The sequence below is a fragment of the Thunnus thynnus genome, chromosome 5, assembly GCF_963924715.1.
Source record: "Thunnus thynnus chromosome 5, fThuThy2.1, whole genome shotgun sequence".
NCBI classification, from domain to species: domain Eukaryota; kingdom Metazoa; phylum Chordata; class Actinopteri; order Scombriformes; family Scombridae; genus Thunnus; species Thunnus thynnus.
This window is the reverse complement of record NC_089521.1, coordinates 3149734-3162342: the sequence shown is the minus strand read 5'-3', so window position 1 is coordinate 3162342 and position 12609 is coordinate 3149734. Positions and strand designations below refer to the sequence as shown.

Genomic DNA, 12609 nt, shown 5'->3' with positions numbered 1-12609 from the left:
ACATATACAGTACCTATAAAAAGTATTAGAAAGGATTAGAAGAAAAAGTTTCTGAAGCCATTGTTGTTTTGAAGCCATTCCTGTGCAGCTTTTGGCTTTATGCTTGGACTCATTGTCTCGCTGCACAACAAATCTTGTCCAAGTTGCACATTTCTTGCAGACTGCATCAAGTTTTCCTCTAGGATGTGATTTGCTGCATTAATTTTATCTTCTTCCAGTCATTATGGGAGGGCCTGAGTGCTGTGCCCAGCTTCATGAAACTAACAAGGCTTACTTTGTTTTATTGCAGGATATAAGCTTTTATCTATGTCATTAATATTGACTAATATAACTCTAGTGGGTTGCAATATTTGCAAGTGTGTTTTTGCAAAACTTCATGAATTTCATTAAGTTGCAGATATTTAGGATCAGGGAGTTGGTTAGTGTTTCTGATGCTGTTTTCTTCAGCAACACTTGTTGGAACTATGGACATTAGAATTGTTTTAGCAAGAAAATCATGTCCAAAGGAAGAGGGAAAACACAGTGAGTCTTGCATAAGGATGAAGCAAAAGGTGCATCATCCCCTGACAACATTCAAATTAACTAATCAATTCATCTGAATTATTGTTGAAATAAAATGGAAATATAATTTTGAATGATAAAGACTGTTTTTAAGCCCTAATTTGAAAAAACAAACAAACAAACACGTGACAGCCTGGGATAATTAAGTTGCTCATCCAATTAGTTTCATCTGTCAATGGGTCTGACCCTCACAACCCTCCAGGGCTGCCTTCTTCCCCACAGCATGATGCTGACACCATGCTTCATGCTTGGGATGCTGTGGTTGTGGTTTCATAGAATCTTCCAGCTGACTTCAGAATCCCCTACATGCCTTCTGGCAAACTGTAGCTGAGATGTCATTTGAGATTTTTTGTTTTGTTTCTTTTTTTCGGAGTGGCTTTCTCCTCGCCATTCTCTCATAATGCTGCTGAGCTGTTGTTGTATGGACAGTCTCTCCAGTCTCAGCTTCTGAAGCTTGCAGCTCCTTGTTGTCACATTTCTCTTGCTGTCTTCCCTTACTTGTTTGCCTCCTCAGACGCTCACTCAGTTTTTAAGGACGGCTCTTGACAGATTTACAGCTGTGCCATAGTATTTCCATTTCTTAATGATTGATTCAACTTCCAAGAAATGTTCAGTGACTTGGAAACATTCTTGTATCCATCTCCTGATTTGGACTTTCCAATCATCTTTTTGTAGAATTGCTTGTTCCCTGCCATTTATTTGAAGGGGAAATTAGAGTTGGCTGTTACAATCAATGGGATGACAATCATGTGTGAGTCTGGGAGGCCCTGCCTTATTTAAAGAGGAGAAATCTGGGTCTTCACTATCAAAGTCTGAGCTTCACAACACAGGTTTGTGGAAGTGTGTCATAGCTCAAACAAAGGATATTTCTGAGTACCTTAGAAGAAGAGTTGTTGATGCGCACCAAGCTGGAAAGGGTTACAAAACCATTTCTAAAGAGTTTGGACTCCACCAGGCAACTGTCAGGGAGATCATGTACAAATGGAAGACATCCAACACCATTGTTACTCTCCCCAGGAATGGTCGAACAACAAAAATCACACCAAGGGTAGGTGTGTAATACTCCGAGAGGCCACAAGGGACCTCAGGGTAACGTCAAGGAAACTAAAGGTCTCTCTTGCAGTGGCTACAGTTGATGTTAATGAGTCCACAATCAGGAGAACATTGAACATCAATGGTGTGCATGGCAGGGTTGCAAGGAAAAAAGCCCCTTCTCTCCAAAAAGAACATTGCTGCTGTCTATGGTTTGCTCAAGACCATGTGAATAAGCCAGAAGGTGATTGGAACAATGTTCTGAAGATGAATGAGGCTGGAATTGATGGAATTGAACTTTTCAGCTTGAATGAGAAGCGTTATGTTCAGCAATGAGCAAACACTGCATTCCAGCATAAAAACCTTAACCCATCTGTGAAACATGGTATTGGCAGTATCATGCCTCTTTGCTGCCTCTGAACCAAGACAGCTTGCAGTCATTGAAAGAGCCACGAGTTCCGAGTTGTACCAGCACATTCTACAAGAAAATGTCAAAGTATCTGTCTGTGAACTGAAGCTCAACAGAGAGAAGGTCATGCAGTAAAACAACGACCCAAAACACAAGTTGCTCTACCAAAGAACGGTTAGAGCAGAAGAAAGATAATGTTTTGGAATGGTTGAGTCAAAGTTCTGACCTTAATCCTAAAGAAATGCTGTGAAAGGATCTGAAGCAGGCAGTTCATGCAAAGAAGCCCACCAACATCCCTGAGTTGAGAATGTTCTGTAAGGAGGAATGGGCTAAAATTCCTCCAAGCTGATGTGCAGAGCTGATAAACAGTTACCAGAAAATTTTGGTTGAAGTTATTGCTGCAAAAGGGGGTCACACCAGTTACTGAAAGCAAGGGTTCACATACTTTTGCCTCTCACAAATATGTAACTTTGAACCATGCGCCAGGCGCAGAAATATAATGACAGGAATGTAAATACATTGAATGGCTATTGCAGAAAAAATGCCGACCATAAATAATGTCAAGAACAGGCTTTGATTTACTTTGAGTGCACTTGATTTAGTAATTTATTCAGAGTGAATTTATTACATACCCACAGAATAAGTGCAATGCTGTTGTTTTTTACACCAGTTCAAACTGACATAACCATCTTCAAATAATCTTGTGGTTTATACTGGGATTTAAAGTGTGTTTCAGGACACCACTTTTAAAAATCTGGTAGGAAACAATGATGTTGGAAGATTCTTTTTACTGTGAACGAGGCTACAGATATCTGCCAAAGGGAGTTTGTACTGAAAACAGAGTACCTGTATAGGCAACCCAGCAAACATTGTTCGGACGGTGACGTCATGTCCCCAGCCAAAGTGGTTCCAGTCGGATGACAAAAACAGCAACATGCACATGAAATGCAAATCATGACACTTGAGTCAAATCGCTTTGTAGCCGATGTGTGCACATTTTTGGAATACAGATATGCATGTGTAAGTGTCAGTTTCTCCTTCTAATGAATATTAGGTCTGTTTCAATTTTGGTTTAAAAACTGTTAGCAGACATCACAGGGTGTTCTTCTTTCCACGTTCAATAAAGGTCCACTTGGACCTGACCTCAAAAACACTTCAAATAATAATAATGATAATAATTATTCTCAAAGGTTTGCTGTGCAACACATCTATGGGTGTTTTGTGTTTTATTTTTATTCATTAATTGGTTAAGAGTAGATTGTCCTAGAGGGATGTCCTCTCCACATAGAATCAACATCATTGGGCTTTATAAGTTTTTAACAGTTTAGCAACGATGTGAGCTTTATCTGGGTTAATAAAAGTTACTATATAAATAAAAGTTGACACATATCTTCATACTTTTGGTCATTCATGTTTGATATAAGCGGAGCATCAGCCAATCTCGCGAGAATACATGTAGTTCACCACGAGAGATGAGAGATGAGAGCTGAGAGTGAGCTGAGTTTGAAAAGCAACAGTAACAAAAGGACAGAAACGACGGTGCTGAAATAACGCTGTTCAGGATGTTTGCTTTTAAAGTTTTCTAATGCTCCTGCTCATGTTGATGAAGATTTAGATCCTCTGTTTTCCTCGTAGAGTTCAGACGAGGACAAGGGCCCCCCTACTTTACCCTCCTCCCACATTCTTTTTAAGTTATGAATCACTGCGTCCTTGCAAATGCCACTATTTTGCAACACTTACGGTAAAAAGACGTTTCAATCATTCATGTCCACTCTAAGACATTATGTAAAATAAAGCAGGCAAATATAAAACAGGAAGAATATTTACACTTTAATCCAATCAAAAAGGACAATAGGCTATAGACCAATTTGACTATTTCTTAATTGGATGCTTACGCCCATATGCGAAACCTATTCGGCATGCGCAGGCAACCAGCCAATCAACACATCTTTTGAAAGTTCACATGAATTTGTACTTGTTCATGTGAAGGTTCATGTGAATTGGTTAATCCATGATACCACATTGAAATGACAGGCCCAAAGCATTTCCTTTTTGAGTAAAGGCAATCGAGGTGCTCCCAAAAATTGTTTAAGCTGTTATAGGCTATGAATGACATTTTCATAACAGCATGATGATGTCGATTATTTGTCTTGTCTTGTATTAACTGATTATATATAGTTTATTATCAGCATTGTCTGTATAACAGACATGTCAGACAGGACGTTGGTTGGACCATTTTAGAAAGTAGAGCATACTAAGTTGTGATGTGGACATAGTGGATCTATAAAGCTGCAGAATGCACACTGTGTACATAAACCATAGCAGAATAGCTAAATACTGATGCTATGACATATTTCGATGTTTCTGGGATGCCCAGGAAGGACATCCAGCTGGTGGCCAGGTAACATCTTGGACATTGGCACAGTTTTCATTTTGGAACTATTTTTGAATCATAATGGGACATCCAGATAACGGTCATTCAATGTCTCAGTGTTTGCTGGGAACAGTCTATCCTTAGAAAAGAGTCGTGACTGAGAGATGTTTTGCAAATGTTTTTTTATTGACTTTTCTTAAAATATTTAAAGAAAGCCACTGTACTGAGCATGCACACTGTGTAACCACAGACCAGAACAACAATCAAACATTTTACAGCAGTATTACAGCTAAAGCCACTTTAAAAATCAATACACTTGGAAATCTGTGATTATAACACATTTAGAATACAACAAACCAGCAGCTCTCCAGGGCTAAATAATGACAGAATTACACACATACACACACTCGCACACACACACACTAGCATGTCCAAGGGAGTTCATCTATGCTATCAGCCAATCCCCACAGTGTAATCATCCAAAAGCAAAACTTGTCATATGCAAGGTTAGTTGTTTTCAAGTTTATTTTCAATAAGTGGGTGAGTCACTGCATTCTGTGGTAAGATTCTAGAAAGAATTCAATTTTTTAATTCCACTGTTGTCCCACTGGTAGCCGTCAGGGACTTTTTAAACTATAACTCCCCGCAAGCAAGCAGTTCTTGCACATGCCCACACATAGACACACACATATCAACATAGTGAAATAAGGATTTTAAAATTACATCAATTAAACTGTCAGCCAATATACACATTCGGCTTACAAAGAAAAGGTTTTTTAACTTGGAACATTTATTTCATCACCAAATGACTTGCTCCACCATCACAAAGCAAATAACTGAAAAAGCACCCACCAGAAAATGAAAAACTGTGATGTGACTGCTGTGTTTAGAGCTGGTTTCTCTGTCCCAAAGTAGCCCAAAAATCATTCAATGCAGCTTTAAATTTTAATATGGCTGCAAATGTTTTAGGCTATTTTCATTAAACATCAGCACTGCTGCATGCATGTACATATCTATATAGCACATATTGGAAAACCTAAAAAAAAATCTATAAATAAACAGGAAGAAATTAGGCTTTCTAGACGGTAATAAAGCAAACTTTTGCAAGCATAAAAACACAAATGAATTTAGTACACTAACTATGTTAAAAAGCCAATAAGGTCCAGCAGGACCAGTGCTTGCTTGCATTGCATTTCAGAAATCCCAGAAAAATAAGCGAGTAAAAACAATTTAATGATAACTCAAATGTCACTCACATTACTGCACATCATAGTTTACAGTAACTATAATGAAAGACAAAGGAACAGGTACAAGACAATATGGGCCATATTTACATGCAGCATGTTCTTCAAGAGTTTCATTTGTAAAGTTTGACTCTTTAAATGCTTCTTAGTTGTCTTTGTGTTTCATAGCTTCAGAGTGCATGTTAGCTGTAATGCTGCCGAGAAAGAAATTCATTTTACACTGACTGAGCCTCATGGGAAAAGTTATTCACACTCACATTCTCACAGTAAAGATAATGTCAGGAAGCTAATATCAGTCAACACAGTGTACAGTATACAACGTACATGTTACATGTGTATGTTAAGTTGCTAGCATGGTAGAGCGAGGAATCGGCTGGGACACATGATGATTAGTGTCAATGTTCTCATCAATTAAAGGGTAAGCTGACTTATGGGACAAGTTTATGGAAGTAAATAATGGCCACAAATACCTCAACTTAATACAACTTAAAATCACTGTGAATTTAATCACCTCTGAATAATAAATTGAATTTGTAATGGAATTTCAATACCACACCACTGAAATACAATTATACTATGGAGATAAAGTTTTTGAAATTGCGCAACTTGAATTTCTAAGAGGGGAATTCGGACCATATATATGGTTTTTAAAATAAAAAATTTCAATGATATTATTTCAGTGTTCAGAAGTGATTCAATATCACCATTAAGTGTTCAATTGCTTATAAGATTCAAATTTTTATGGACATTATTTGCTCCCATACAAGATCCCCAAAACCTGGTGTATTCCTCTATAAAATACTGATAAAAAAGAACGATAATTGTGTTTTTTGAATTGATGAATTTTACAGTTGTTCTATTACAAAGGCAAACTGCTTCTGTGTATAAAACAAGGGCATTACAATGAACAATAATTATGCAGACACACACAAAAACTATTCAAGAAACAGTAAACATTTTAGAAAATATGCCCGATAGCCATCATAAGTCAGTGGGAAGATTGATATAAATTTCATGTGTCCAGTGCATAGATGGGTTCATGACATGTTTAGCCTGGCTTTGCACAAGAAGAAAAGAAGCAGCTCATAATAATTCAAAAACTGTCTCTTTTATGTGCTTTATCTTTTTTATTCAGTGTGTAGAAATATAAATGTAATAAGGCAGCTAGCTTAGCATGAAGAACATGTTAAGCTAGGAGAGACATGCTAATCTTGAGAGGCTTTCTTTCTCAGTCTGACTCAGAAACTTATGCATGCATTTGTCATGAGCAGGCTGGATTACTGCAACTCTCTGTTTATGGGTCTTCAAAACAAAACAATCCATAGATTGCTATTTATCCAAAACTAAGCTGCATGAGTTCTAATCAGGACAAAAAGATCAGACCATATAACTCTAGTCCTCTGGAACCTTCACTGGCTACCCGTTGTTTTCAGAATACAATTCAAAATCCTCCTTTTGGTTTACAAAGCACTTGCTGGTCTGGCTCCACAGTACATCTCAGACATGCTGTCAGTTTATAATCCCAGCAGATCTCTCTGGTCACAAGGTGGAAATTCCTCCATGTGCCTCGAGCACGTTCAGAATCTGGTGAGATGGCTATCAGTACTTACGTACCTAAAGAATGTGTGATGTTTCTGTTTCTTTGCACATTTCTGCTGTTTCTTTTATTCTTTTCTTTTATCTTTTATGTAAAGCATTTTGAACTGCTTTATATGAGATGGTGCTGTACAAATAAATTTGAATTTAAGCTAAGCTAGACACCCGCTGGATTTCTGCACTTGACACACAGAGATGAAATTAATATCAATCTTCTCCTCTGACTCTGGGTAAGACACAAACATGCAACATATTCAAGGTTTGTTCCCTTAAATGATGGCTAACAAGTGTTTGCCGGACTGAGCCAACAAACATTTGTTAAATGGATTATTCTTGATGGTTCGCCTCAACATCATAAATCAATGGACTGGTTTATACATTTGGGATATCTCTGATACACTTCCCTCTGAGTCTTGAATTTAGAAACCTTATTTGGAGCCTTTCACCTCTCAGTGAAAATAAACAGGCAGTAAAATAGTATCTTTAACATCTTTACCAAAAAGCTGAGCACTCCAGCAGCTTGCCAAGGTCAGTAGCTGAGGAGTGTGTATCACTCTTACTTGTGCTATACAGTATTTTCTGAACACTCCTCATATTGTCTCTGTCAGTGAGGATGAGCAGGGTGATGAGGGATTATATGGAACAAAGTAATGGACAAAATAACCAAACAGTTTTTAATTGCACATATATGTCTTTGGTTTGTTTGTAAGCTGATAGATCACTCATAGTATAGTAACATATCTAGTTAATGTTGGCCTTGCATTAAAATGTTTCAAAAACAGAATATAAGTATAATATGTTCTAAATATATAATATGTTCTAAATACTGCCATATAACACTGACAACAATCAAATTCAGGGAGCAACAATTTTCATGTAGAGACATTTGTCATTTTCAAATCCTTTTGTTGTCTAAAAATATGAATCTCTAAATTACAGATCACAAATGTATCCTTATAAAGGAGCAAACAATCAGCAAGACACTAATAATCAGTGTCAGCATCTTTTTTGGCTAGCTGTGAGTTAACATCTAACACCCTCTTTGTGTCTTTCAGCCAGCAGGAGGTTGTCAAGTTAAATCATCAGACAACACTGGACTGTTTATGTGACTATGTACAAGAATACAGAAAAATGATCAGTGTGTAGTATTGAATGATGACTCTCATTACTGCTGTTTTTGTATTAAAAATGGTAATGATAACACTGATAATAGTTATGGTGATAATGATGATGATCATCCTCGTCATTATTTCAATGTTGATACTTTATAAATCTGATATACTTTTATCAACGCATTTTATTCAACTGATCTGTATTTTACATTTTAAAGTCCCATATTTAGCCACTCCAGTTAATGCTTGTGTTACTGGCTTATTTGTTACCACTGTCTACATTAAAAAACAAAAACAAATCTTAGCTTTAGATTTCTCTTACTAACTCAGTAAGTAACTTGTAATAACAAGGTACTTGGCTCAGCCAAAAAGCAAGTTTTATAATCAAAGGATAATGTGCAACTTTGACAGTAAAAACTACTGACAGGATTACAAGAATGAGCAGTCTCAGGTTAGCAGCAAAAGTACTTCTGTCCAGTGTTGTCATATTTAAAGACAGAATGTGTAGGATTCTGCTCTCTGTGCCTGTATGCACAGGGGTGGGGCTGAGCTCCAAACACACACACACACACACATACACACACACAGAGTGGACAGCAGAGCACAGAGTCACAGCAGACAGAACGAAACCAAATTTAGGTTATACTTTACTCGATTCGACTATGACAGCGACTACAACCGCTCACTGCTGAAAGTGCAACAAATCCGACAGTAAGGGAGACAGTATGAGCAATTTATCAAACGACTGCTGAACAAGCAGAACATTGGCACTATGTCCACCATTTTCATGGCTTCCTCTTGGATGCTTACTTACGATCTGGCACCTGGTTGCTATGTTTTTATAGTGAGGTGAAGTCCCTCCCCTTTCGCCAGATCACCATGGGACCTTATTTCAGAAAAAATATGTACGGTAGTTAATGGTGAGAGACAAATAATTTTTTGATCCTGTTTGAATTGTGCCATGAATTACACATTTCCCAATTTAAAAAGATGATTTTGTAATTCAAAAAAATCACTGTTTGTCGTAAAACTGCTGAAGTATGAAACTGTGAAAATATGTCATTAGAAAGACTACACACCTAAAAGTTGCGTAAATGACATAACTTTCTCTCTCCACAAGCTGCCCAGAGCCGCTGAAGCTAAGGCAATGCCTGTGTGTTTCGTACCGGGATGTAGTTCTTTCGTTCTTTGCTCGTTCTTTCGCTTCTTGGTTGATGAAAGGACCAGGAGTCACTGGTTAAAGCACATCAGGTAAGATACATTTGGTAACGTATATTGTGCAAGGTGAAAATTGTAGTTCACTGAGCAGTTTCACACAAAACTAAATGATACTTTACTACTTTTATGTTTATGTTTTTTAAACTGGCAAACAACATATCACTTATTCATGGCATAATTCAAATGGGATTGTTGACTACCGTACATATTTTTTCCAAAATAAGTTCCCATGGGGGACTATGAAAGGGGAGGGACTTTGCCTCTCTATAGAGTCCTGACCTCACACCCTGCGCACTATTATTGGCTGAGGGCTACACACCCACTGCCCAAAGATTTACACCCAGAAATGTCCCAAACACATAAAAATAAGAAAATACAGGCAGAGGGCAGGGTCGCTGCAGACACCTACACTGCCACACGCTTCTAGTGGGCCGTAAGTGATGATTGAGAGGTATTATTTTGTATGAGTCTATACATTGTTTTTTAGGAAAATCCTACACATTCTTCTTTCACATATTTATTTTAAGTGCTGTATCATCTTTATTATGAATCATTCCTTTATTCTATTAGATCACACTAACTTTCAAATAAACCAGAAACAACAAAATATACAATGTATACAGTGGATCAATTATTTACATTCTGCCTGATCTTTAAAACAGTTTGGTGACCTTCAAAATCTTCTAAAACTGAATTGTACTGATCTTTTGCTCAAGTTTGAGTCTGTGCTTTCCTTTGAATTAGAGAAGAATAAAGTATGTTGAGGAAAAATGTATACAGTCTCACAGCTGTAAGTAGCTTATGAGCTAATGTTTTGACAAGCTATTTTGACAAGATTTTGTAGCCGAAGGAGTAATGTTTCCATACCACTTTATGAATTCTGCCATTTTCTTATCATCTTCCTTACATGTAACCTCATTGGTCAAGGAGGAATCTACTCTATCTACCACTTTTAATCTTGAAATAAATAGATGTCACAGGTTTCTTGTCTCTTTTGTCATTACCTAAAGCAGATCCTGTGCATGAGTAATCCACAGCTGTCTTGTCACTGAATGGTAACAACTCAACTGAACTGACTTTTTTCCCCTCATTGGATGGAGATTTCAGTGAGAATTACGAGTTCATAGATATCCTACAGTGTGGTAATATGGAAATATTTACATGATTTCCTTCTGATCATTTGCTGTATGTGTGTCTGCAACATTAACTGTGTTTTCATTTGATGAAGGCCAATCCACCTTTGCATCACCAGGTGGCAACGTCTGAACTGGACCAACACCAAAACTGTAATTGGCACCATGTCTGGTGTCAGTGGAATGGTCTGCTTTCTTGCCATTGACTGCTGTTGTGTCCTGATGACTGCTTCCATTCTGCTTTGTGGTCATATCAGTGGCAGGTCTCAGGATGGATCTCCTGGCCTTTTCATCAGTTCCATTGCTATTCGCCTGGGAGGTTCGTGGGTCTCGGAGGGTGCTGAAGCCGGCCTGAATCACTGACAGTGTCCTCTGATTTCCCTCTAGCCGCTGGCAACGATACAGCCCGCGAAATGCCGAGCGGAACTTCTGAGACATGGCATTGTATATCACAGGGTTGATAGCGCTGTTGGCATAGATGCATGTCCGACAAAACAACAGGAACCAAGCATCCAGATAGGGCGTGGACACAAAAGAGTTGATCAAAACTAAAGTTCGGTAGGGCATCCACAGCAGAGCGAAGAGGATCACCACTACTGCCAGCATCTTGGTCACCTGTATGGAAGAAGCAGATACAGTACATTAAAACTCCATTGAAACTGCTATGTGTAAATAATGTGATTTAGTGAAGCCACAACCTTCCACAATGAGTGACACAGTGGTTTATGCAACATTAATTGGTGAAAACAAATTTATGAGACCCTGGGGTTCTGAAAAAGTTTTGAAAATCACATTGCTATTCACCCACAACAATCACATAAGCAGCTAAACATTTGTGCCAAAGCTCCAAGGCCCAGTGCAATATGAGCTGATGCATCGCTGTAATTTCTCTGATTAGCTCTGATTGCTTCATGATTATATAAGTCATCATCAACATGTCGGATGACGCATAAGCAGTTACCAAGAAGATTGTATGTGTGTGTGTTAGAGAGAATTTGTTCATATGTATGTGTGTACAGTAGTTTGACACCTATAATTAATATGTTGTGTACATGTTAAGGGGGGTTAACTGGCTAAATGAGTCATTTGCACAGTGAAAGACAAAAGAGAGGCAAGGCCAAGCAGGGAAAGGCAAAGGAAGGGAAAATTAAATCATGATAAAAAAAAATATAGCAAATTAGAGCACAAAACACCAAAAAGTTAAAGAACAGGAGCAAAATTAAATCAAACAAAATCATGATATAAATCAATATAAGAAAATGTGGTTGTAAATGTCTGTTTGCTAAGCCACCCATTGTTTCTGTTGAGCCTATCAAGCTTTCCATTCCAATGCACATAAACATTTTTTTTTTTTTTTTTTGTAATGGCAGCAGATTTACCACACGAAATCTGTAGTAATTTTTCAAAAAATAAATTCTTGAATTCAGATGGAGGAAGACAAAAACAAGTTATCATTTCCAGCCGGTGATTGTCGCTGATAGATTTGATCAGCTCTAGCTAGCTATCTAGTGAAACTAACGTTGGCTGAAAGCACTTTCTGTAGTTGACTTTTTAATTTTTCCAGCTGACACTCATTAAAAACAGATATTTAAGAACAGACTGTACTTTTCCAACATAACAATAAAAAAGTTTTATGATGAGGACTATCCAATAAGTTTGGCAGGTAATGTTGGCTGGGTTCGCTAGAGGTGTAAACTTCCCTAAAGAGCAGGACAGAGTTGCTAACATTGACCTAAACTTTTACAGCATCCATATATTTGATGGATCGCCATCAAATTTTGTATAGACATTTATGGTCCCCAGAGGATGAAGGCTAATGACTTGGGTGATGCCTTGACTTTTCCTCCAGCACCACCAGCAGGTCAGTTATTCAGTGAAATATCTCTTCTACTATCTCTACATCTACTCAATGGATTCACAGCAAAATTTG

The 12609-nt window shown here is 37.8% G+C and overlaps 1 protein-coding gene across 1 annotated transcript in view; it reads right to left on the bottom strand.

The window, feature by feature from the left end:
• Window positions 1–4596: 4596 nt before the first annotated feature.
• The window catches only part of trhr2 (thyrotropin releasing hormone receptor 2), a 28318-nt gene continuing 20305 nt past the window's right edge, over window positions 4597–12609 (bottom strand). The window contains exon 5 of the mRNA XM_067588726.1: window positions 4597–11294. Coding sequence (XP_067444827.1) covers window positions 10704–11294 — 591 coding nt within the window. The 3' untranslated portion in view covers window positions 4597–10703. The remainder of the gene's footprint in view (window positions 11295–12609) is intronic.